The sequence below is a fragment of the Phalangium opilio genome, unplaced genomic scaffold (assembly GCF_054372755.1).
Source record: "Phalangium opilio isolate 3A_F unplaced genomic scaffold, DU_Popi_V2 ptg000002l_1, whole genome shotgun sequence".
Lineage (NCBI taxonomy): Eukaryota > Metazoa > Arthropoda > Arachnida > Opiliones > Phalangiidae > Phalangium > Phalangium opilio.
The window spans coordinates 6096134-6124074 of NW_028324144.1; the positions used below are offsets into that span (position 1 = coordinate 6096134).

The 27941-nt window shown below is 36.4% G+C and overlaps 2 protein-coding genes across 5 annotated transcripts in view; one reads left to right on the forward strand and one right to left on the reverse strand.

Moving 5' to 3' along the window:
- Positions 1-27941, reverse strand: part of LOC149718443 (cell adhesion molecule Dscam1-like) — a 451194-nt gene that overhangs the window by 98097 nt on the left and 325156 nt on the right. For all 3 annotated transcript variants that reach the window (XM_089845167.1, XM_089845151.1, XM_089845159.1), the window contains exon 20: positions 25533-25718. In XM_089845167.1, coding sequence (XP_089701293.1) covers positions 25533-25718 — 186 coding nt within the window. The remainder of the gene's footprint in view (positions 1-25532; positions 25719-27941) is intronic.
- Positions 22053-25277, forward strand: LOC149718446 (uncharacterized). 2 transcript variants are annotated; one of them, XM_089845318.1, is made up of 3 exons: positions 22053-22493; positions 23081-23526; positions 23856-25277. In XM_089845318.1, exons 2-3 carry the CDS (start codon positions 23086-23088, stop codon positions 23982-23984), a joined length of 570 nt encoding a protein of 189 aa, XP_089701444.1. In that variant the 5' UTR covers positions 22053-22493; positions 23081-23085; the 3' UTR covers positions 23985-25277. The 2 variants fall into 2 exon arrangements, with proteins under 2 accessions (XP_089701444.1, XP_089701372.1); XM_089845246.1 differs by having other exon boundaries at positions 22340-22493; positions 23086-23526.

Genomic DNA, 27941 nt, shown 5'->3' on the forward strand with positions numbered 1-27941 from the left:
CAAAGCTAATCGTTAATTCTTAGTATTTTCTCTGGGTATCTCTTTTTTATTTTGGTGTGTGTGTACGGTTTTTCTTTCAGTAAAGCTTAATTTTATACCGCATCGATATAAGTGGGGGGATTTTTTTTCTCTTCTTAGATCCGGAAACAATTGTTTGTTCTTCAGAGTGGATTATTCTGTTTACACGAAAGAGGAGGGGATTACGTTTGTTTCCGTGGTACCCTTACACACAACCGATACTTTTTAACCGAGCAACGGGATCGAGGGAAAAAAGTAAGCTTCATATATGCAGATAATTGACCCACTTTAAATTGTCCAGCAAACTTTGTAACAATATATAAGAAACAAAATAGTATTGTTTCTGAAAATAATAAATTATTCGTATAAACAAATAATATTAAAAATAAGCAACCAAGGATAGATTTAATTTTAGAAGTAGGAATGGAGAACGGTTAGTATTTACTTCAGTCAAAACTCAAAGCCCAGTATAGAGCCCCTCCCGCCAACACGTAACGAAAATTTTGAATTTTCTTACTGGCTCACTTAAACTAAGTTTTGATGACGTTGCAGACGGGGACGGCGAAAAATATGTAATTCCTTTTTACCTCTGTCGCTATGACCCGCCTCTTCTTTCATACCCCTCCGTCCCTTGGAAGGGGGTCCGTATTACTGTGTTCTCCATTCCTACTTCTATAATTAAATCTATCTCTGAAGCAACTTTATTTAGAGGCTCTTTGGGATCATTTCTCTAATAGCAAGGGGGTAATCACTCTCGAGTTAACTGTATGCACACCGATTACGAGATACGAGTAATAATTTTAATATTGACGAGGATTGGGTTTTTACCTCTCCGAGTGACGATGATTTCACGGAGAGGTATTACACTGGACGCATCTGTGTGTATGTGTCTGTCCCAATTTATATGATTGATATTAGCTTATCCTACATTCCATGATACATACTGTATACTTATGTAAGTCCATTAATCCTCTTCGAAAGAAGAGTACTAGATGAAACTATATTTTTAACGAAAACTCTATTTAAAAAATTCTATATCATGAAAATAATTTATCAGATGGAGAAAATATGACTTCAAAAGTCAATCAAGATGAAGTATAATACATTAGTTTCTCTTGGGTACAAGAGAGAAAACATATTTTAAATTTCCCACCAGACGCAGCGCCGCTCTTGAGAGAAACACAATAGAAACTAGCGAAGCAAACACAAAAGAGGCTGGTTGCCTTCTTGGGTTATTTCCCTTGCGTCAAGGAGTAACGCTAGAGGCAGTGAGAGTCGGCTAGCCTTGAACTTTAGCAACATTTTGTGTTGTCTCCCGGATCGAATCGAGTCTCTATGAAGTCAAACTTTTATGGTTAGACATACTTATTTACCACAGAAAATTATCCATTGTCTTCCGCGATTACTTGTTACGGAATTTTGAAGAATTAATCGAGTTACTCGATACAACCAGTACTCGACAATAACTATAGACTTATCAAAGTTCAATAAACTGAATGATCCACTTTAAAGACATTAGCCCCACCTTGGTGCAAGCGCGTTTTTCTCTCTTGTAACGTACAGAGTTGTATACTCTAGTACTTGATTTACTCTTGATATTTGTAAAGATTGAAAGCTAGGCATATACCAAGTATGAAGCGGAAACATGGATTAATAAATTGGGAAACAGTCCCGTCTATATTTTCTATAACACAGACGAAAGAGCCCCGAGGAAGTTAGGATTGAAAGATGGCGGTACGCTTACGCTGCACCCTTTAACATGATTGCGCGAGTAAAGAATTGGGAGAAACAATATAGAAGTAGGGTTAGTAAAAGAAATGGTTGAGTTACTCAGAAAGCGACAGCTTTGAACAGTAGTAAATATAACTTCAAAATAAAGGGTAGACCGGCAGGGAAGATTATGGGATTCTTGAACATCTGAGATTAGCAACACACTTAAATGCTGTGAGCAAGAGAACCAGTGAGCAAGTATAAGAAGGAGAGTCGGATAGACCAAATTCTCCATCAGCCTCTCCCTCCTTTCGAAACCGGTACCGAGCTGTGGCTCCGTATCAGAGTTCCGCACATGCGTAATCGGCGCAACAGAGAGAAAAAAATGAGATAAGTAAGGATCACGAGACGTCTGGCTTCTCGGCTGTGGGCCGAGGTAGGTGTGCGTGAGAGAGAGACCGGGCTGTGCCGTTGTAGTTACTTCCCCTTAGCTCTTTGACTCTCCTTATACGTGCTCACTGATGAGAACCCAGTTGAGTTCGTCGTGAACTTAATTTCTTAACCATCACGTTAACTAGCCTTGGATTAGAATTGGAAGGAGAAACAGAAAGAAAAGGGTCGCTGGTTTAGCTTTATTAAAGATATAATTCCTGGGAAACAAGACTTATTTGGCAGCGACACGGTGAAAGCGCAAAGTGGGTCGTATAAAACCTCAAGAATGTTTGAAGCCTCCTGAGAAAGTGCAGTACCAAACTGCACATCGCACCACACCGACTTGACTACTAGATTATAAGAGTAACGAAAACTTTTAAATCTACGGAAAACATCAAAGCCCAGTTCATGGAGGAGAAGGACAAAGCATGGACGGTGAATTATAGAGGACTAGCAAAGCGTGCCTTGTTTTACCACTGCATACTGATCAAACTTTAATCTCGTACAAGGCCAATAAAAATATATCATAATGGTGTGCGTGTATAACATGCTTTGGGTTGTTCAAGAGAGCAAGAATAGGTACCAGAACCCATAATAGAAGAAGGATGACAATCTGTATCCTCTTAATGCTTTAGTTTTGAAACATGATGCTTCCCAAGCTCAACCTTTTTGTTTGCTCTTTTGCTCATCAAACTTCAGATGGGCATCACACGGTGGGGTGAATTCTGTAACTATTTGGTACTAAATCCTAAGCAATCAAGCCACAAACCTTGATTGTCTTCACGTGGGGCAAAAATCCACAAGCGCACATTGGCAAATAGATAAGCGCTAATAGAGTAATGATGAGGGAACTATTTATCGGGTATGCGATTTGGTTTAATAACCATGCTCCAAATGTTTTGATGTTGGCAAGAATCATTTACAATTACCTTTTCTTTTTTTGTGGTTCACCTTTGCTTGTACCACCAACCTTGGACAATAACCGTTTTTACCATAAAACCCCGTTCCTTCCCGCCCTCTAGCTCATTGTTGCTCGAGGAAGAAACTTTTGTACCGTTAAAGGCGATCGAATTCTGGACCTCGAAAATTCAAAGTCCATGGACGAAGAGCTAAAAGCTATATCAACTTCTGCGGATCCTCAGACCTCGAACGCGCTGCTAACGTGGAAAAGCAGAAGGAGAAGACAAACCCTAAGCTTCAAGTATCTGCCAGTTACTATTACGTAACAGGATATCAAAGGGGACGTCAGTGGAACTACGGTCAAAGCCCAACAAAGAAGCCCTCTAGCTCTAACTACGAGCACCCTTTAAGATTAATCCTTCAACTTCCCCCGTTCATTACATCCACCTTTATGGCTATAAATTCTTTAAGTATACCGCCTTTTAAATTCAGGTATAAATACATACCTAAGTTTTACAGGCATATATGTTAGCCACTAAAGGGCAAGTAGTATCAGATTATTACCACGAATCGATATTGAGGGAGGGAATGGACAGAGAACTTCCCTTTAACTATCTATAGAAAGTGAAGAGACTGAAAAGGAAGGATTGAATATTAAAGGCGAACGAGCAGGGCTGCCATCTAGTCAAGCCGTTGTTGTCGGACGTCAAGGATCGAGTTTAATTCGAAAAGTCTTTGAAGCGTTAATCGGTCCAGTCGGAATCACATTGCTTACGCGTTACTGCCATACTCGGATATTCCAAAGACCCATCTATCTATTAAACTTCGTCTACCTCTTTCTCTCCATACCATACCAGTCCGTCCAACTCAATTTTCAAACCAGGGAAGATTTAATTCGGGGAAAACCGATTTTCAGATTTCATAATGTTGACTTTTGTGCCAGTTCAAAACTATTATTTAACGATCCGCTAGAGTTCGTTTTTGTACTAAAAGCATTTTCATTTTGGCATAGTTACTTTAATTAAATGGCTTGGGAACTACTTTAAAAATACTCTAAAAGCTAAAATGATTGTTTTCTGCTATAGGGTGGTGAAATTACCGTAATTTTTAACAAGGGCAAAAATCATTTTGCAATACTCCGTGTGGTTTCGAATGTTCTAAGGTTGTACAGCACCCAACAACGATCTAAGGCGATACAGTGTCTCGCATACATCATAAAGTTATAAAGAGTGCCACGTACATTAAGTTGAGAAATGCCTGCCCACTTCAATACTTCCGGGATACAGTGACCGCGACACTATAAGGTGCCATTTCTAGTTTAGCATACATTTTTTCTCTTTCCGTAAAGCGTATAAAATCAACATAATCAGAAATAAACCATTGTAGTAACAAATTTCATAATTTCGTTTGCCAATAAACTAAATCCATAAACTTATTGGTCTATTGAAGGTGTTTCCAATGTGTCCGACGAAAGCCTCTTGGCTTTCGAGTTATTAAAAGTTTTAGAATATTCTTGCTTCTTGCTAATCATAATTTATTGGTAAATGAAATTTATTTTGTCTGGGTGTTTAGTTTCCCCCTTGCAACGAAAAATGTTTTTACATGATCGCTGTTTTTACCGCTTCAGTTTCTGTTCTTTAACCATATTTCTTGAAAAGCCTTGGTTTTCTTCCAGAATATGAGACTACGCGACGAATACGGTAAAACCCGCCCCATTGATTTTTGGAAATGCGACAATGTACGTCAATTTATCGATTTTGATATTTTTTCTTTGGTTTTCCAACCAAAAGTGTCAACTTTTGGGCCACGAATAACAAACACCCATTAAAAGAAAATTCAGTTCCATGATTCTGAAATTTTGTCGGAATAAAAATCGAACGGGTATATAAAACGCATTAATTTTCGCTAGTGAAATAAAGGATAAAGGATTTATTCTCGGTTGCATTTTGGGATTTCTGTGTAATTAAGATGATGGAGATAGGGGTGAAAATGCATATTTGTAACGATTTAATCTGGAAAATTATTAATACTCGCACACTCAAGTTTTGTGAAAAAGGGGCTAAAATTTTAAAAATTGTAACCAAAATGTGATTAAAATTACCAAATAAAGCTATTTAAAAGAGCTTGGTCAGTTAAATGTTTTTCAGAGATGACCGATTTTAATAAATTATTTAAATTCAGATGGATAGTTCAGGTCAAAGGTCTAAGGCAAAATTCAATTGAGCCCAAGCAATTATTACAAAATTGTAATATTTTGAATTGTGTTATTTTGACATTTCATTTTATAACATTTCTTAGCTCTGCGAATTTCGGGTCTGTAAAAATGCAATCTAGCTAATTCTAAAACGGCATTCACATGGGCGATAGGAAAACATTTTGTTTAAAGTTATTATTAAGAAAATAAAAAACATTGAAAGACTAAAAAAATCCAAAAGAAGTCCCAGTTTTTTGGAAAAGTGACTTTTAGCAACCAAATTTGAAAACAAAATTATTTTTGTGAAAAATGTGAATCAGTAGTGGCTCTGGGTATTGTATGATCAAAGTATTTTTATAATTTATGCCAAGGAACTCTCCAGGTATACAGTGATCAGTCAGTGAGTGAATTTCACTACCTGACGATCTACTTTTGTACAACTCCGTCAGTTACTTTTAAAATTCCATACAGTAAAACTTTCAGATTTATATGATCCCAGATATTTTCGAGTTTTGTACCAGCATGGGAGGACAACCAGTTTCCCTAGGGCGTGTTTAACCCAAAAAGACGTGATGTTGTAACGAAGTTTCCGAAGCAAGTTCACGACTTAACTGATTAATGGTGAAACGCTTGGAATAGCGCCACAGGAAACAAAGTGAAACACATTTATTCATTAATAGGTCAAAAATTACTCATAAACGCAATCTTTTAATCTCGGCAACTGAAATTTTTAGCCTCTAACATTAAGGGGCAATTGCAGGGATGGGGGAAAAATGTCTTTTGAAAATATATTCCGCACGTGCAGTTTAAAATTAAAACCGTTAGGATAATAAGGAATTCTACTTGCGCAGTCGGCCGTGCTCCCGAATTAAGCATACCAGGCAACGAAAAAGGAAGACGTTAAAGAGGAAGCGTATATTGTAATACGAGGAAAGGCTCCGAGCCATAAAATCCGTTCTCTCGTCGAGATAAAATATTTCAGGTAGACTGAATAAATTCCCGGAAACGGAGAAATGTATTTATAACGACACTGGATTTACACGGATCAGAAGTTTATTATTTATATTATGTATCTTATGGTAGGAAGTATGCAACTCGAAGACAATGGCTTCGAAGAGAAACCTGGGAGCACTTATAGATGGAGAGAAATAGAGTGGTACTGAGAGATGAGGAGAGAAGCTACGGGGACGTGACCTCAATATTGGTAGTCTAAAACGTATGGCCTGTCGAGCTCAAGAATTCCAATATGGTAGTCAAAACCAAGGTAAGATATAGGAGGGTGTGACGTCCCGAGAAAATTCGTAGTAAAAGACTATTGGCTCGTTTTCTCTTCGTTTCGTTCGCGGTTTATGTAATTGAAGAGTTCTCAAGTTTTAACGCGAAGATTCTCATACTCAGACCAAAGAGGGTATAAAGAGGAGTTGAAGGCTTGGATGAAGTGTTCTCGCCCTTGAAATTTTCCTATAAACTTCCTAAGTGCGCGCATATTTATCCGCCTTCTTATTGGTTGAAGTATAGTGAACCGGATATTTAGAGGAAAATATAACGAACAAGTGAAAAACAAAAGCCAGAACTCCCAAGATGCCTTGCCAAAGCTGCTAGCTTCAACTCCCCCTCTTTGCTAAGACCAGAGCTCCCTCGCTCAATTCACGTGACCACCTTGCGCAGCGCTGTGAAATTTAGATTGCCCTTGATATACTAGATCCTAAGTTAAAATTTCGTACTTCACTTAAGCCTATTTTACATCTGGACTAGGCAAAGGGAAGAGCCTAAGATCCGAGCTTATTCGAACGGAAAGAATTGGAAATGTTTATTAATTTTTAAAGATGTTTTCATAAAGTACTTCTAAGTAAAGATTATCAAGAAAAGCGGAGCTTAAACTTTCTGCGAATATCTTCAGCCATGAATGCCTTGAAGGTGAAACACTTCTACGGGTCAACTGAAACTGGTTTTAAAGACAAAGGTCACTTCAGATTTAAAATTTACAGGAGTTTGAATATGACATTTAGGATAATAGACCACCTCACTAATTCTTTAAGAAATGCAAACACGCAAGAGAGAGGCCACCAGCTTAGGTTATTTCCATTGCGCTAAGAAAAACCGCTAGAGACAGTGCGAGTTGGCTAGCCTCTATCGTGCATATAACTCGGGCTCCGTCGGGCATATTTAAAATAAAATATTCAAAGGCATTTCTTCCACGTATAGTTCTCCTAGGATTCAAAGCCATTTTTGACACAAAAAAGGCCGCTAGATACGTTTATCAGATGTTTATAGACATCTCTGACGAAAAGTCACGTAAAATGTTATAAAATTCAACGAACGTTTGAAACATATTTCAAAGAGCATCAAAGTTTGATTGACAAAAAAATACTGCGGGTTCCCGCCTAAAATCTAAGTTTATTCAGTTGGCGCATCGCATACAGTAGACCGTGGGGCTGATCACATTGAGTTTGTTTGTACATCGGTTACGTAACATGGGATTCAGCTAAAATAACATCATTATGTCGTGCTCTACACCAAAACTGCGCCATTATTACTTGAATTACTCCATGATTACACGGATTACACCAAGTTTATATCTTGATTACGTGAATGCACCAAGATTAACCAACGTGAGACAACAGATAATGTGGATTACATCGAGCTCACATAACAGATTATGTGGATTACATCAAGCTCACATAACAGATTATGTGGATTACATCAAGCTCACATAACAGATTATGTGGATTACATCAAGCTCACATAACAGATTATGTGGATTACATCAAGCTCACATAACAGATTATGTGGATTACATCAAGCTCACATAACAGATTATGTGGATTACATCAAGCTCACATAACAGATTATGTGGATTACATCAAGCTCACATAACAGATTATGTGGATTACATCAAGCTCACATAACAGATTATGTGGATTACATCAAGCTCCCATAACAGATTATGTGGATTACATCAAGCTCCCATAACAGATTATGTGGATTACATCAAGCTCCCATAACAGATTATGTGGATTACATCAAGCTCCCATAACAGATTATGTGGATTACATCAAGCTCACATAACAGATTATGTTTATTACATCTAGATCACACCAAAGATAATGTGAATTACACCAAGATCACACCACAGATTATGTGAATTACACCAAGATCACACCACAGATTATGTGAATTACACCAAGATCACACCACAGATTATGTGAATTACACCAAGATCACACCACAGATTATGTGAATTACACCAAGAACACACCACAGATTATGTGAATTACACCAAGATCACACCACAGATTATGTGAATTACACCAAGATCACACCACAGATTATGAGGATTACACCAAAATCAAACAACAGATTATGAGGATTACGCCAAGTCCACACCACAGATTATGTGGATTACATAAAGATTACCCCACAGATAATGTAGAATTACTTTACATTAGGCGAAATGGAAATATTACAGATGCAGCCAAGATTACGCCGTGATTACGTAATCATTTGATCCGCGTGTTCACCAACCACACAATGTGTGATCAACCCCTCGAATTGCACCCAGACGACGTTTGGTTGGAAGGCAAATATTACCCCACAGATAATGTAGAATTACTTTACATTAGGCGAAATGGAAATATTACAGATGCAGCCAAGATTACGCCGTGATTACGTAATCATTTGATCCGCGTGTTCACCAACCACACAATGTGTGATCAACCCCTCGAATTGCACCCAGACGACGTTTGGTTGGAAGGCAAATATTACCATATTTTAATTTTCTAAAAGTTTGTGGCCTAGAAAACTTTGCATAAAATAAAATACGCGAAAGAATAAAAAACGGGGGAGTTATTGAAGCGAAAAATCCACCCCTAGACTAGGAATTCAATATATATTCGGAAGACGATCCTATATTTAACACCGAAGGTTTTCTATCACCGGAAACACGTCATAGGCGTGACGGTAGCGCCCCATTACGGTTGTATTATTCAGTTTCCGACAACACCCTTTTTCAAAGCAGCGACGCTTCTTCTTTTCCTGATTCCAATCCCGCCCCATCCCCGAATAAACCATAGTGGTTTAATTCTATCCCGACTTGCTATCTGCCCTTTATCGAAATACCAAGAAGGAGAAATAAGATAATACTATTTTAGGGTGGTTAAGCAAGTTGGTAACACTGTTCAAATTTATGCTTTTGCTCACGAAACAAGTCTCAATTGATGGAAGTCGCTACCTGATCATTGAAATCAGGTATTTTTCGCTAAATAGCTTATTCTTATAGTATAAATAGTGTGTAGACAAATGATGCCTGTCATTTTTGAGTGCAATTCAGCCGCTATCTACAACAGACTGAAAAGCTTGCAGTTCTGTCCGATTCAGATCATTCAGTTCCAAACCTGGCAACCTTGAAGCGCTGTAAATGTGAAACGGGGATGAAATTTCTCTAGCCCCTTTATCTCTTTCTTAAAAATTTCTCTCACAGAATCAAAGTTATGACGTAATTAGTGGAAAGTTGTCACACAAATCGTTTCAAAAACTACATTTAAAATCTTTGAAATTCACTATTGGTATGAGATACTTGAAGGGATTTCATTGATTTCTTTGTTTTAAAAATAGCTTCCAATTAAAGAAAAGATACCTTCGAGCCTCAATACTTTCATCTTTTCATTTACCCTCGCAGACCACAGTTGGTTTGAAATTAAAATAGTGAAAGAAATTGGGCCGATACCGGGAATCCCTACAAATTAGTGTCTTTTCGAGGAAAAGAGTGCTTTTCATTAAATGACTTGAAAAGCTAACTGTTCTATCTTGAAGTAGAGAGAGGGATGGAGCAGTAAGATCCATGCCTATAACGAGGCAGTCTTTACGTCCACCTACGGCAACTAATTCCTCCCAGCATGCTCAGCGTTTTGGTAGGGTCGTAGGGTACGTAAATGTCGAGGATTACCCCTGTGTCTTAAAAAATAAACTATAGTTCTCATATAAATACAAGGCTGCACGCGGCAGCACTTAACAATCGTCTACCGAAGGGTAAGGGCGTTCGCAAGATACAGTTGGAGACTTTCATTGCCGCTCCATATAACCTCTTTCTCTCTGGTTTTATCGCAGAATACGCTACATTGCCTTACAAAGGACTGTTACTTTTAAATGGTTTACTTTGAAAGACTGTACAGTTAGGGTTCATACACAATTTCAAAAACAAATTTCCAGGTTTATCAGAGCTGAATCGTGTCTAAAATTTCAAAGTGTATCATATTACACTGAGTATAAAATAAAACTGTTTTAGCACTAAACTAATTACAATGTAATTTCCAGGTCTTTGTTTTCCATGTTTGTTAGGAAAGCTGCATATAGGCCTACTCATCTTAGAAAACTGTTTTAGACGTTTAGTAAGCTAAGACACAATAGGTCGGCTGATTATCGATAAATTGCCCAGCTTCAATGTTAGAGACGGATCGATTTTAATAATTTCCCATATTGTAAGAGCCGCGTCGAATGAGGTTTGCATTAGACGGGGGAAATAAGGCTTATCTATCAATTAGCGTACCTACAGTCTATGTATGAATTGGCCAATGCATAGCAAGGTGCGGAATAACCTAATTTCTCTTTTGAACAATCAGTTATTATTAGAGCGCAAATTATATAAGAGTTACCGCTTATTTCTACAGAATGGAAAACGCATCCCTCAAATTGGATACATGGAAATAATTTGATAATTACAATGAAATATCCGCATGATGTAATTTTGTTCGAAAAAAATTACAATATAACGATACTTAATTGGGGGGTATTCATAAGCTATAAGAGTTACGAGTCTAGAATAGGACTTTTGTTTAATGGCTAGGGATTCGCGGACCCAACCTCGAGGAGCCCTTTCAAATTTGGTATGTATAAATCCACGGCCATCTTTGAAAACTGGACCCCAGAAAAACTAAAAAGAGCTCTGCCGGAATTACTAACGTGCATTTTAACTTATTTTAGAATTGTTTGCGACTTGCATCCCAACATTAGAGTTTGTAATAACCTTCTGATATGACATCTGCGGACCACTGATCTAACTACTTAACTTTTTGTACATAACGAAGAATCTCCATTTGCAATCGTAAATATTTTTCCTTTAATTAGTTTTTCTTAATAAGTCTTAGTCAACTATCCATGCACATATCTTTAAATTTAGATATCCTCCAAAACACATCTTATTTAAAGTTTCAAAGTCTTTTCACTTAACACCCTCTCTCTGTTGGGTCCGTTTTCGTTCTATAACAAGTGCACTTTCTGTAGCAAGATTTCAATACAACGATATTTTCTAATGCCTTTCGAAACATAGCTTTTAGCTTATTTTCCTTGATACACAAAGTTTAGTTTTAACTCCAATAATTGTTTCCAAGCAAACCCAAAATCACCAAAATTTATGACTTCGCACGGCTAGAGGATATCTTTCCAGCCTAGTAACAAAAACCATTAATCGATTCCTTCAAATGTATCACTAAAGCCTTAACAATAGTACAGTATCTCTTTTCAATTACAAGACGTGCTATACGACACTTGTAATTTTTGCTTTTAGTAAAATGTTACTCTTGCACGTGTCAAAGATAAGTAAACCGTAAGTAAATTCGAAGCAAAAACCCCACAGTTTAGGCTTATATGAGAATAAAGGTCCTGGGATACAATAAATTCAATTACTATTTTAAGTATAAATGACCTAACTTGCTATGTATCGCCGTATTCAACACATGGAAACCTAATCTACTAATAATATAAAAATAGATCCATTTTTATATCAACAATATGGCACTTATAGACAATTCTACACAATAAAAACCACGATGTCTCGCATGCACGTTCCGAACTGAGGTGAAGAGGGTTTCACATGCCCGCAGTATTTATAAGAACAGATAACAATTGACACTAATTCGGGCAATATAATTATTCTTCCTTAACGACCACCTTGGAAGCTTTTTTTTATCGTTGTGTAACCCAACTTTTATTTTACCGGCAACTTTTCCCTTCCTTGCTCCTAAAGTCTAACGATAACTAATGCTACGTAAACAGGAAGCTCCAATGAGGTTGTGCCAATGCCACAAAATTTCCAAAACCGCAGGTTGAAAAAAACTCCACAAATTTCCAGGTTGAACGGAATTCTGGCGTCAAACAATTTTACATTTTTCTACAATTTTAATATTTTTTTCCTTGTAACTTTGATTACTAATTCTGCATTAAAGCAAAAACGGATTTTCGTACTATAACACCCGATTTAGTGGAATTAGGTATTAAAGTTAAGAATATATTTAATTAATGTTGCCTTAAACAGTAGTTTCATTCAGCATCTGGTTTTTATTGCTTTTTACTAAAATTATTATTTTTGTACAATTTTAACTTATTATTTACTTGCCATATACAGTATCCATATTTAAAGCCAAAAATATAAGAAAATACGGCCGATAGATGGCGAGCGCGATTTTTAAAATTGTAAGCCACTCCCATCAAAACATACAAAGTAGGGTTGAAGTTTATTTCGGCCATGACTCGAAACATTAAAAATATTAATATTCTCAAATCATTCTTAAAAATTTATATTTTTCTCTCTATGACTAAACTCGAGTCTCAAATAGTCTCTCGAACGTAGAATATTTCAATTAAAAATAAAACCCTGGCTTTTCCACACCAGTCTGGTTCGTTCTTGTCTGTTTGAGGCGGTTTTTAGCCACATCGTTTTTTAAACCTTTTATTTAAGTTAAGAAAGCAGTCTATTACGCGTAAACTTTCTGCAGTCTTTGCTTTTGATCCTGGTAGCCAGGCACCTTATCGCTTTTTCTCTCTGTACCTCTTTTTTTTCTCTTTTTGCCGTCTCTGGAGATTCTAAAAGTAAATCACTATCACCGCCTCTCACTCGTGTTAAAAGAAAAGAAACTACGGACAAGGCACCTGACGCGAACCAAGAAAAACCATCGATCTACCTTTTTTTAAGCTTATGGCTCAAGAAGACGGAGGGCAACCGGAGTTCCTGTTTCAAGAAATCCATACTTTGAAATGATATCTCTGAAACTCGGGCAATTATAGAGTAGCTTAGCTATTTGAAGTGGGTCTTTTCATTGTTTAACTCGGATTAACCGCAATCTAACATAGAACTTATGAGTATGGATCTCCGCATGAATGATGCATTTCACATGGGCCAAGTAATTTTTATAACCAGCAACTTAGCGAGAAAATTACAGATTCAAATTTTAGGAAAAATTCAATTTCCGTTCTGTCGGTAATTTATGGTAATTGTTTCACCTGCATCGTGTCTATTAAACCACGTTGAATTGTGAGCAATTTGTACTTAGTTATGGAGGAAAAACTGGACTTCGAAGTATAATAGGCAAATTTTTATAGTCTCTGCATGGAAGTTCAGAACGTTTATAGTTTTACTACAATAAGCGTCAAAATTTGGAAACTTTTTGGTAATTTACAACGGTAGTAATTACCATTGTAAAATTACGGTACGATATAAATTGGTAATTTACCGACGCTAACTTACAGACTAATATCTCTAAGAAAGTAACGTTTAGACTTTAGATTGTGTAGCTCAATTAGGATAAATAGTCTATAACTAAAGGGTTTGAAAATTATAAACATTCTAACGCCAAATCCGAAATTCGTAGAAGAGAGGAAAGAGATAACTTTATTAAGTAAGAGCCTGATTGGTTGACCAAAAACCCAAGAAAATCGAACAATGCATTGCAAACATCATACTCCACACTACGAAAATTTTTCATACATCCACACTTTGTTATTGATATTTGTCTTTGCTATATGTCAGAAGAAACAGACTTGAAACCTTGGAAAACCATACAATGGAGTCAAACTATAATGATCTTCAACAGAAAAATAAAACAAGTTGGAAAAACCAAAATGTTATCTCCCCAAGTCAAGAATAGGAATACCTACAAACATATTTACCTAAATATGCAATTATAGCTCTTTAGGGATAAGCAATTGAAGGAGTTAAAAAATAATCACTTATTCAAGCATTAATTAAAGCACAATAGCTTGTTAATGAGTGGCCCTTGAAGCAAGATATATACTTGTCAACTGCGAACGCGTTGACAGACACACATACAGAGAGACAAACACAGACACGTCCAGGATAATATCTCTCCTTGACATCATCGCCATTCGGAGAGGTATAAAGTTCAAGATAGAGAGAAGAGCGTAGAAAGATAACTAAATCCCTTAAAAAAGAAGAAATAACGGAAGAGGTGTGTAGGGGGAGGGAAGTCTAGAAAACCGATAAGAAAAAGTACACAATCGAGTGGCAGTTCGAATTTGAACACTCTCGGGATTAGGCTTAACGCTCTTTCCAGGTTTTTATTTTTATACGGGGATATAGACTTATTCTCTCCAGAGAGAGCATATGAGACTCAAAAGAGTCACCCAGAAATACTAAAGCAATGGAATCGACTAAATCCTGTTCGAACTATACTTGTTGAAAAGGGCCGACTCTTGTATCACGAAGTGTATATAACTGTTCTATCAAAATCCAATTTCCGCTTTCATCGATGCCCCAACTCCACGTCTTTGCCATTAAAAACTGAACTTTGGGTTATATTATTGGGCTACCTTAATTCACAATCACAATTATATTTAATTGTAACAAAGTAACTTCTACACCTAATGATACAAGGTTTTTTTTTTAATTAAATATTTCTTAAAATTTATTTATTCTGTGATACCCGCTCTTCCCAAACAGATGCTTTAAAACTTTAAACGCCAATGCAACATAAGATGCCTTTCTCATCGAAAGAGGACGGTTTTCACTTGACTATGGATGTAAAAAATACCTTACCTGAAAAAAATCCAATAACTTACCGGAACATTATCGTTACATATTTTGCAATATTTCAAAAGATACTATCAAAACGGGAACTGAACCTATAGTTTGATATAAAATGAACGGTTCATAGTTGACAAATTATTAAAATTTGGATTTTAAGACCTTTTCACCATTCGATGGTAGTTTATATCTAAGTTTCGGTTATATAAAGCGGTAATTTGCAGCGATAAAAATATGATATTTGGTAGCCTACCAATTGGCAACTACCGACTCACATCCATAGTTATCACCCAAGGTGATTATTATCATCGTTTTGCATTAGCTGGTAGCAATTTTCCACCGCGGAACAGTATTTAATGAGACCTAGCTTCAATGCAATGCCCTTTAAAGGAAACTGTCGTTCTCACTCCGGTAAAATAACTTCATGAAAAATGCCAATGTAACTACATAACCTGCCGAGCACCAAAGGGGTGTAAATACGGAGGCTGAATCACGCGAAATGTTTCCACTCTTACAAATACAACACTGTAAAACTCAGGTAGTATTTTCTTGAACTTCCCAATGGGGGTTTTGTACCGAGAAAACTGTCCATTTCGTAAGAATAAAGACCCATATGGGTATTTAAAATGGCCCAATTCACGCCCTTTTCCCAAAGTACATTAATGTTATAATGTGGGGTAATTTTAAACTTGAAACTTTAGTCCTTTTGGCTTCTGTTGAAGTCAACGATGGATTGAAATTCTTCAGTCCACTTTAATGCGCTAAACCCTTTTCCCCAGATGTTCTTGAATCAGTCATTAGCGAGAGCCAACTCATTAGGCATTAAGCAAGACTAGCGTAAATGAGCGAAATACCCGCTTGATTCTCAGTTGCCATTTGTAGCTACACGCGGCCGCTTTCGCGCTTGAAAATCCCTAAATTCCTTAGCCAAATTATCCCTTTGCCAATTGCCAAAATTAAACCAACTATTCAAAATGTCTTTTACAATTCAGGCATTCGTCTCTGTTTTAAAACCTTAATTACACTATTTAAAGAAGAGAATTTATAAAAATTTATGCCTGTTAATTGACATCACTAATTTATTACACAAACTTCATCTTCAGCTTCATTACTATTCAAAAAATAAGTTCGAATTACAAATTTTAGAAACAAGTATGATTATTCATAATTTTTAGGTAATAATTGAAAAGTGAATCCTAATGTTGGTGTCGTAAACAATATATGAAAACCTCTTGAATTATAATCAACGCTCTGACCAGCCCATTTGACCACGACGAACCTCATTGAAGGGTTATTACCATTAAGTAGTAGATAGTCACTACAATAGTTTCTATTTAATCTGCGGCCAGATAATGGTTAACGACATCTTATTATTTGTTTTATTGGGTTTCAATGCAGAGTGTTTCCGGTAAGTCTTGCATAAATCAAAAGGGCCGTGTACTATGGGTCAAACTGAGTGGATAGTGTCCAAGAACATGGGGTCTACAACATTTAGTCACGGAGATATGGGCTCCCAAACATTAGCCCCAAAAACTAAAAAGTAGCCCTTCACGTGGGGTAATTAGCTTTACTTTACTAATTACGAACACTTCTACTATATAATGGCTCAATAACGTTCTTTGATTGAAGACTTATATGTCTTACTCCACAGGTGTGACTACATTTCCTTGTTTTAGGGTCCAATTTATGAAAGCCCTTATATCCAGAAATAAATGTTGTAACCTCCATGTTCTATGACGATAATTACTCATATTGACCCTAAGAACATATAATCCATAATTTAAACCTATACAAGCAAAACTTAATGTTTTTTTTTTTGTAAAGCAAAGCGATAACTTCTCTGTTTGAAATTTGGAGGGCTTATGAAGGGCCGCACAACAGTAGACACAATACAAAAACGTTTTATACCAGCTAAGAATCGTCATTAATATTTAGTCGTTATCAGACCTTATCTATAAAAAAGTAGGCGCTTTCTTGAATTTTAACTTAAGATATCCCAGACCCAAATATAGTTTCAACATTGTATAGCTCGAGTGTTTTTGAGATAAAATGATCAGTCACTAAGTGCATTTCTCAAATAAAAACAGAATCATTTACTGACAATCTATTTATTGAACCAGGAATGCATAAAGCTTATTGGAATCTTTGTGTCCACATTTCTCACATGTTAATCTCTATGTAGGCTTTGTGGGCCGGGCTTAAGTAATATCCGTCACCCCTCATAATTCTGACCTCTTTCAACCTGTGATATCATTGGTTGGTAGCAACACCAGGTGAGGCGTATGCAAGAGATAGATTATTCGCATGGTAAAATTCGTCATACATTATTCTAGATTTTCCCACAAAATCCGCTCAAATACGTTGAGAAAATTTACACAATGAATCTTATTAGCTGTATGTATTTCTGTTTCAACCAATATGAATTATTTGAAATTTTCACGAAAACAGATTCACAATAAAATAAAAAGATATGTGTGAACTAGACACTGATATGTTTTTAGTTTAGAGCATATATGGTAAATGTACAATATCCACATAAGTATATATATATATATAGACATATACAGTATATATAGAAACGGATAAAGGCTAAACACTCGAAATAAAGAAGACTGGGTTTAAGGAGAAGGGAATGAAAGAACAGGGGAGCATCACATTATAGAAAGAAACTACATTGAATCCCGACGGAATGAGAGACGGTCAAAGATTTTTTCTCATAAGGTCACCTCTAGGTTCCAAAGCAAAATCCCAAAGGGGCCATAATACCGGCTTCATAAGTATCTGTACCAGATACTTCTAGTTCAAGAAAGCGTACGTTTTTCTATACTTTGCTCCTGCTCCAGAAGGAACGCAAACCGTATACTCTACGACCATAAATAACATAGCAATCATAAGTTTCTTTCACATCATAGTTTTAACGCTTTACTACACGGATAACGGTCTACCTTCATGGGCTATAATGTAGTGGAAATATTAATTTCGCCTTATGCGCCATTTTGTGAGCTCTTGACATCAATTTTGCTCATGGCTTTGTTTTTATAACATTTATTGAAGTTAAACAAACTAGAACAATGACAACAAAATTCACGCATATCTACTGAGGAGGGCAAATGAAACAAATTGTCAACAACAACATCACATTACAGAAGGAATAACAGAAAGTTAGACAGTAAATAGAGTCTTGGCGACGAATTACACGTCGTTTCTGACCCCACGAAACCAAGACCTACTGTCATACCCACAGCTCAAATGGAAAAAACTATATGAACATTAGGTCTGGCACGGACGCAAACCGAATTATATTTGCACTAGATAACCAAGAACCGAAAATATTATGACGCCCCTAATGTCTCGAAAAATGTAAATATTTTTGTCGAAGAGGGCGAAAAGATAGGTTCATTAAGTACAGCGTTGATTAGTTGACCTAATAAGCCAGAGAAAGCGAGATTGTGCACTAAAAAGGCATATTTATAGTTTCCTATGCCTTTCAGAATTACATAATTATATGTATAAATGATATTTAATTTTGAGAGAAATTTATATGACGTAATTCTCAGAGGAGTACTAAGGAGAATTGATATATTTTACTATTTCGGAATGTTTTCGTAAATGTGTTGAAATATTTTAAATGAAAAAGCGTATATACTTAGAGAAGAAATGTTATTTGTGTTTGTATGAGTTTGGCCATTCTTTATTCAAGAGTAAGAGAAACCTTCGCCTTCGTCGTCTTTCTTCCGTATTCCTTTAACTCTCAAAAGAATTGAGGGAAAACCATTAGGGTTAGAAAAAGGGAAAAGCAAAACGTGGCAACTGGGAAAACACCGCCGGGAATTGGGAATATAGCTCTTGAAATGTTTACGTAAAGCCCGAGCTCGAAGGTGAGATAGATCGTGCCTAAGCTAAAAGAGATATGTTGCCCTTTGCAAATAGAATCACTATTATTTTTTTGCTTAAAGAATAGGAGAACACCGTCTGACTCTTTTTATTCCAAATTTGGATCGTATTTGTATCTTTTCTTTGTATTCCGTCTTCCAAGTGTTAAACGAGCATCTGTTCTGAAGTGGAAATATTTGTCCTGGTAAAACGATATAACTGTTTTATAGCAGAATGCGAGGCCCTAGGGTGGAAAATAGTTTTCCGTTGTGAACAGTATGATAATTACAGCGTGATGTCTCAATTTCTGTGAAATTGTTTTGGTCGACGAAAATATAATCGCTTTTGAGACATTATTGGTGATAATATATTTTATACTTGGTAAAAGTACTTAGGAAAACAGTGTTCCTCCTCAGTAAAAGAACTAATGCACGAGTATTTGGAGATTAGGATGGTGCTAGTAAATGAAAATCATTGGATACACAATCTCATCAAGTGTTTAAAGCTAGAGGGGGGGGTAGAGAAGTAAATGATTAGGCCTATCTGTGTATTTTTCTGCTATACAAAGTTCACTCGAAATTTCAAACGACTGTTTTAAAGCTAAGCAATAGTAGCAGAGCAAATGAACTCTTGATGGGCATCTATTGAAAAACAGTCAATTCTCTTACTATGGCTTCATTAAAAACTATTGTAAGTATAATAACAAAGGAACAGATCTAATAAACTTATACAGGTTGTTTGTGAAAGGTCTGTCAGAAATTAATGGGGTTGTTCTTATGGCGATTTCGAATCGAAAATATTCTAAGCCCTTTACAATTAGGGTCATGCACCTTTTACAATTATTAATTATATTAAGATTGTCTTGCAGTTTCTTAATTAAAATCAACGTGTAATCCGTAAAACATTCCTTTCATACCTTGAAAACGGTGGACGGTACGGTGAAATGGCATAGAGAATTTTCGACTCGGAATCGCCATAAAAACCTCTCCCATAATTTCTAAGACTTTCAGAAATACTCTGTACACAAGCTAAAATTCAGTTTTGACTTTTGAAGCGGTGCATTTCGTTTTGTTAAAATAAAACTGATAAGAAAGACAAAATATTTTAGGTTCTATCATTTGTTTCAGTTGGGGGGGGGACCTTGAGCCCTGAAACGATAGTGCCACCGCTGCTGGCCCATTGGGCCGAATCCCATTGGACCGAATGTCCCATTGAACCGAATCCCGTTGGACAGAATATAGCCAAAATGTGCGGGTTTACTATCTTAAAATTTTCAAAGCTATTAAACGATATATTTTTAACGCCGTATTTTAAAACCGTATATATTTAGGAAAAGGTGTCAAATAATTAATAGGAGAATTTTTTGGAAAACGTGGCAGCTAATTAATAGCAGAATATTTTGGAAAAGGTGGCAGCTAATTAGTAGGAGAATGTTTTGGAAAAGGTGGCAGCTAATTAGTAGGAGAATGTTTTGGAAAAGGTGGCAGCTAATTAGTAGGAGAATGTTTTGGAAAAGGTGGCAGCTAATTAGTAGGAAAATATTTTGGAAAAGGTGGCAGCTTATTAGTAGGAGAATGTTTTGGAAATAGTGACAGCTAATTAATAGCAGAATATTTTGGAAAAGGTGGCAACTAATTAGTAGGAGAATATTTTGGAAAAGGTGGCAGCTAATTATTAGGAGAATATTTTGGAAAAGGTGGCAGCTAATTATTAGGAGAATATTTTGGAAAAGGTGACAGATAATTAATAGCAGAATATTTTGGAAAAGATGGCAACTAATTAGTAGGAGAATATTTTGGAAAAGGTGGCAGCTAATTATTAGGAGAATATTTTGGAAAAGGTGGCAGCTAATTATTAGGAGAATATTTTGGAAAAGGTGACAGATAATTAATAGGAGAATATTTTGGAAAAGGTGACAGATAATTAATAGGAGAATATTTTGGAAAAGGTGACAGATAATTAATAGGAGAATATTTTGGAAAAGGTGGCAGCTAACTATTAGGAGAATATTTTGGAAAAGGTGGCAGCTAACTATTAGGAGAATATTTTGGAAAAGGTGGCAGATAATTAATAGGAGAATGTTTTTGAAAAGGTGGCAGCTAATTAATAGGGGAATATTTTGGAAAAGGTGGCAGCTAACTATTAGGAGAATATTTTGGAAAAGGTGGCAGCTAATTAGTAGGAGAATGTTTTGGAAAAGGTGGCAGCTAATTAATAGCAGAATATTTTGGAAAAGGTGGCAGCTAATTAATAGCAGAATATTTAGGAAAAGGTGGCAACTAATTAATAGCAGAATATTTAGGAAAAGATGGCAACTAATTTATAAGAGAATATTTAGGAAAACCAAATAATCACGAGACCAAACCGTCCCGAGACCAAATAATCACGATACCAAATAATCCCGAGACCAAGTCGGTGAGACCAAGTAGTCCCGGGACCAAATCGGCGAGACCAAAATGGAGAGACCAATTCGGCGAGACCAAATTGTCCTGTTCCGAACCAAACCTAACTTAACCAAACCAAACCAGACCAGACAAAACCTAACCTAACCTAACCTGATTTGACCTAAACTTAACCCTCTAAAATATCACTGTATTTTTCATAAAATTTACGCAAAATAGCTCAAATAATCAGAGGCAATTATTGCAATAGGAGTATATTTTGATTACTTTACAGTTCCCCACACTGTCTAACTTAACTGCAATTTAGTTCAAATGAAATTAATAATCAATTGTAATGAAACTATGATTTCGAAATTTACTTTTTCCTTCAGGGAATCGATCCAAGGACTGTCGCACGGTAGTCCGATACTCTTCCACTGCGCCACGGTGAGACGAAAGCTCCTATCGCGAAATTAACTTTTGATAAGTAATAATAATATTCCAAATAAAAAAATCCCAATAGACAGAAACCGCACAAACGGCGGGATTTAAAATCATATTTCAGATAAAATCGGTCGATTGGGAATTCGGTCGAATGGGATTCGATCCAATGGGAGGACACCGTGCCACCGGACTCTCTAATCTCGATCTCCCATAAAGATATTATTAATTAATCGTTATTTATAGAGAGGTTCAGTCCGAATAAAACTTCCTCATGGCTATCTGAAAATTTTTATATTCGAATTCCCTGAATTTTAAAGGTTTTTTCCTGCCTAATACCTTTTTAAGCCAAAGCTGCCAAGGTTAACAGTGAATTTATAAGCATATTTTTTTGTACACCCACTCTTCAGGCCAAGTTCAAAAACACATTGTAATGTTCAAATTCTTTTAATTTTCTTGGACTCTAATTTCCCTTACTTTTTCAAGTGGCGGACCTATGTTTGGTTACGAGTTAGAAATTTTATTAATTTCGTTTGTCAGCCTGTCTACGTTTCATATCACTAGGCTTCAAACACTCGAGAAAGATAGAAGTTCACTATGGTTTTACGATTGCTGGTATCGCATGTTGCGAATAAAAGCGGGAAAAAGGAAACAAGAGCGTCAGAAAGGCGCCAAACGAAGTGAACGAAGAAAGGCAATCCAGCACAGTCAAGAGGCAGCAATCGAAATTGTGAGTAGATTTTAAAGTAGTTCGGTATTTTCCGCCATTTACTTAAGTAACAAATAACTGAATCTTCACTACATTCGCCTCAAATGTGAATATATCAAAGCTCCCTTCTGTATATTGTGAAAACGCCTCGTTATGAATTAACGTGGTCTAAATTAGACTTTGTAATAAAAGCAATGTTGCATCTAAGTATCTAAAAAATATTAGAAGTGGTTATAGCTAAAAAATAAATAATTGTATTTCAATTTTGAACAATTTGAACTTAAATTCAAAACCAAAGCCCCTCAATTTTATTGCGCACACATAAGATGGAAATCACCAATGACTAGTCTAGAAACTGTTATTGCGACAAAAATAATTTAAATTAGAATTAGCAATACCCTTAATTAACGAAGGTGATTGGACACCAGAATTAAGTCAAATGTTCATAATTAATTTTTTTAACGAGCTATAATGTATTAATCGTTGTGTTGAGTGTGGATGTCACTTTCAAATTTAGTATTCTAAACCAAGACTGGTATCAATTGATAATTTTAGTCCCGATTGTCATGGTTTTTGAATTTTTGGTTATGGCATTTCTTGTCACACAGAGAAGATGGAAAAGATAGAGGAATTGGGGCAAGAAATATTGGAAGCATTGATTGAAACGCATGGCAGACAGACACCGGAAATAAACACCGCCGAAATTCAAGCGGAAGACCATGAAAATACCGAATTGATCTATACCTTAATCAATCTGATTCAATGCCATTCGACGACGTTTTTGGCCGAGAAGATGGAGGAAAAGGAAGGCGAGATGATACAATCGAGAGAACATGTGGAAGCGATCAACACCGAGTGGAACGCCTATTTAGACAAACTGAACGAAATCATGGTGATCAGAGAATTCGAGAACAGGGCCCAAGTACTGAGAAATTGTAACGAGCAATTGGTCAGATCAGTTCAAAATCGGAACGTAGAGATTGAAAGTCTAAGTAAATGGATAGTCCAAACATCCAAAATCTACGTCCCGAATCAACGCCGCACTCGATCGCCGGTAAACCAAACATCCAATTCTAATTTAAATGACAAGTTACTCTTAAGCTATGTCCGCACTAGGTGGAAAGTTTCCAAGCTTTGTACCCGACGTTAGTCAAGTACGCCAACAACACAGCCTGTCCGCGAGTGGTAAGAGAGGACAAAAATATTCACGCTCAACTTTATACGCTGACTTAATAGGCATTGAAAATTGAAGGCGTTAAACATTTACTCTTCCCTGCGGACCGGGCTATTTTATCGACGTACTTAGCGTGGCTGGCGAAAATAGCTTCACGAACAAATAATATGTCGATAACTAAATAAAACATTTCACTTTTCTCTTTTCAGGATTTATATCCAGGTCCAGTAGAAAAAAAGTCTAGTTGGATGAAGAATAGGCCGAGCTATCAATTACAAATGAAGGGAAATGAACATGACTCCATTGTTTCGTGGTGCAAACCACCTACCCTATTCTAGTGTCATCATTCTTAACTCTTTAATGCCCCTAACCTTAACCCTCATCTAACCCAACCTAACCTAATCTTAACCCTCATCTAACCCAACCTAACCTAATCTTAACCCTCATCTAACCCAACCTAACCTAATCTTAACCCTCATCTAACCCAACCTAACCTAATCTTAACCCTCATCTAACCCAACCTAACCTAATCTTAACCCTCATCTAACCCAACCTAACCTAATCTTAACCCTCATCTAACCCAACCTAACCTAATCTTAACCCTCATCTAACCCAACCTAACCTAATCTTAACCCTCATCTAACCCAACCTAACCTAATCTTAACCCTCATCTAACCCAACCTAACCTAATCTTAACCCTCATCTAACCTAACCTAACCTAATCTTAACCCTCATCTAACCTAACCTAACCTAATCTTAACCCTCATCTAACCTAACCTAACCTAATCTTAACCCTCATCTAACCTAACCTAACCTAATCTTAACCCTCATCTAACCTAACCTAATCTTAACCCTCATCTAACCTAACCTAACCTAACCTAATCTTAACCCTAGAAGGGAAATGCCAGGCGAGCATTTTATTATAGCCTTAGAATGATGAAATTATCATCTAAATACACCAAACTATTCCGTTTACTTCATTCAAAGTTTTCAAAAGTTGATTTGCTAAGTGAAGTTTTTATAAAACCTGCCATAGAGAACTCTAACCAATAAACGGCCGCAGCACCACGTGACGTTTTCAGTTGACAGCGCCCTTTGGTTTTAGTGGTCCCCAAGTTGGTTAGAGTTCAATATGGTGGTTTTTATGAAAATACACGCTTCAAATGTCAAAAGGGAGCGTTACGCTTAGCCCCTCAACATTTGAGAATTTACATAGAATTAAAGGAATATTTAAGTGTTCGTTATCTTAATGATTTTTCATCTATCTAAACCGAAAAATAAATGTTTCTACTAGCACAAACACCTCGCATTAGATGTCTTCTTGAAGATCGTTTAGTTCATTTTATTTCCCTCCATTTGTAATTGTCAGCCGCCAAACTATGTCCAATTCCAATTTTCTAAGTTCCGCTACCTTAAATTAATTTTTTTCTCAACGTTTTTTCGGTATTCTTAATCAATCCATTATACTTATTATTTTTTATTTGTTTTCGATAAGGATCGCTTCTTCCCTTTGAGAATATACGAAATTTTTAAATTTTATGTACTTTTTTTTAAATATTTTCAAGTTTTTCAATGGAAAACAGCGTAAAATTGTAAGAATAAATTTAGCTTTTGGTCTATTATATACAATACACATATGTCCTAACACTTAGAAATACCTAAGCCTAATTCTAACTAGTTCCACGCTAGTCATATTCATCGTCTCATTTTCCCGAATGTTTTAAATACCTTTTTCACCACATTTCAATTCAATTTGAATGAATAAAAGATGGCGCTTTGAAAGTACTCCCCGGAAAAATACTATCGTTTGCTAGTTGTCACTAGACGCAACCCCGTAAAGCATAAATATAAAGAGAAATAATTGATAGAAATCTCTACAAACCAACCAGTTCCTTCCGTCTTGAATTGGACGATGTCACTTGGTTCTCCGGACCCAACAGAGTTCAAGGCGATCAGCCTCAATTGGTAACGAGTTCCACACTTCAATGGTTTCACATCGTAAGATATCGTATCAGAAGAGAACCGCTGATCAATCCATTCCAACTGTTCCTCTCGAATACTCATTATGTAAGCTGAAAGATAAAGCCAAAAAAAATATTTAAATTTCGAGTCAATTGCTTATATTGAATGAAAAAAAAAAATTCCGAATTTTTCCGTAAGTGAAATTCCCAGAAGCAGAAGTATATAATATTTCACTTCGAGAGAAGTGCTGCTATTTGGGGAGAGGATTAAAGCCTGAAGTTTCTAGACTTCAGACGTGAGCTGTTAAGTTAAAGCATAAGTTTATAAGATATGTTCCATAAGTGTGTCACTCGTTAATGAGAGCTTGTCATGAAGTGACGTAGGTGAAACGTCATAAATTCTCGTAAAACGACGCCTGGTGAGGCGCTGTCAAAGGCTTAGTACAGACTAAATAGGAGGATGGACTGCAAAACCGAGTGTAGTCAATTCTCGCGTCGTTCTTGAACTAGCTCTCATTAAGCCTCTAGCATTACGAAGTATAGGTAGTGACATACTTATGGAACATATCTTATAAACTTATGGTTAAAGTCTTTACTGACTGACTTGTGAACGCGCAGCGCAAACAGTGAAAGCTGAAACAAATTTTGCTAAAACTTTAGTAATTAATAAAATTATTTTATGAAATTCCGGCCATATTAGAAATGTCAACCCGAAAACCAATCTAAATAACTAACAGAAATAATGCCTGTACATTTTAACAAATATTAACAGTGAACTGGTTAACAATCTGTAAAATTTAGATTTTTGCCTTCAATCGGCGGCCATCTAGGACGGCAAAAATTGCAACAAAAACTACTGAAGGATAACTTCAGTACAATTTTAAACTAGTCTTAACACGGTCAACATAAGGAATTATTGCTAATTATTAAATTAAGCTTATGAATTTGCGGCTGTTGGTGGATGTTGGTGGTGTAGCCTGTGCACCACCGGCACCGACCAAATAATATGTACTGCCCGATCCGAGGTTACGTCGTCTGCTGTAACTTCTAAGGCAGGCAGAGTTCAACCAGTTGTCGGACAATAAACATGTTCTAACTTTAAACTAGAGTTAATTCCCCCGACAACAGCGGCCATATTAGAAAATGGCGACCTGAAAACCAACCAAATTAACACCCAGGACTAATACCTGTACATTTTGACCGATTTAACAAATATTACCAGTATTGAGTAGTAAGTTAAGAATCTATATGATTAATAGTTTTTGCATTCAGTCGGAGGCCATACTGGAAAATGGCGGTGAAAATGCGTCAAAAACCTTTGAACGATAACTTCAGAACAATTTTAAACTTATCTTTAAACGGTCAAAGCTTTAGAGACCAGGAAAATAAACTTTAAGATGAAAACCCAAAGTTGGCCCCATTGCCATACTAAGTGAGGCGCGCACTTCTAAATTTCTAACACACTTCCTCCAAGTACAGAAAAGTGAAAAAAAAAAACCACTAACTGGGGAAAAAGGGAAAAATTACTGGCGAACTATAGAATAAATTTAAAATAATTTAGATTCCAAACTCTCGATAACGTCATTAATAGTTCTAGACTATTTTGCGAGCTGGAAAAGTTTCCGATGTAGATTTTGCCCTATTTCTCCCTTAAAAGTTGGGAAAACTAAGGATAAAAATATTCTCGGCGTGGAAAATAAGGGAGTTTTATCTGATGAGACGAGCAGCCAAGCGGAGTGGCGTGTCACTATTGAATTTCGGCTAGCTTTTAAACAAGAGAAGATTGGGAGGATGGGAAAGGGCGATGCTGTGGAGAAGTTTGAGTTAATCAAATTTCCATAATCAATCAGTGAGCTCCGGTTCTTTAGAGGCCACTCTTTTTTATTTTGTCGCTCGATGGGGCATAATACTAAAGTTTTGGTTTTCCAGCTTTTCCTGGGAGGGTCTTTTTTTCAGAAGAAAGTTTCGTTCTTGAGCTTAACGTAGTTCGTTTGACATCTTAAATCTTGTGGTAATGCAATAATTTTTAGAAAGTAAACTACTTAATGATGTAGTCTTTCTTTTTCTATCCGACAAGAATAGTTCAACTTTCAGCGATGTAGTTAATGTAATTTGGTTTGTCCTTGTACTCGTGCTAGTATTCATCCGCCAATTTTCCATTAGTATATCGTAGGGGGAGTAGTGCCACAGAAGTAACGTGAATAACAAGTCGCCTACGCTCTCCTTTTTCATACTCAAGTAACTAAGTTAGTCTAGAATTTTTATGGACAGTGTAACGTCAATAGGTAAAATTCAAGTCAACGGTCTAAGTTTAACTTTTTGGGATAAGGAATG

Coding starts and splice junctions, on each gene's coding strand:
- LOC149718446 (XM_089845246.1), top strand. CDS start 22,386: ATGTTGCGAATAAAAGCGGGAAAAAGGAAACAAGAGCGTCAGAAAGGC. Junction 22,494..23,085: donor AAGAGGCAGCAATCGAAATT/GTGAGTAGATTT, acceptor CACACAGAGAAG/ATGGAAAAGATAGAGGAATT. Junction 23,527..23,855: donor AACGCCGCACTCGATCGCCG/GTAAACCAAACA, acceptor TTCTCTTTTCAG/GATTTATATCCAGGTCCAGT.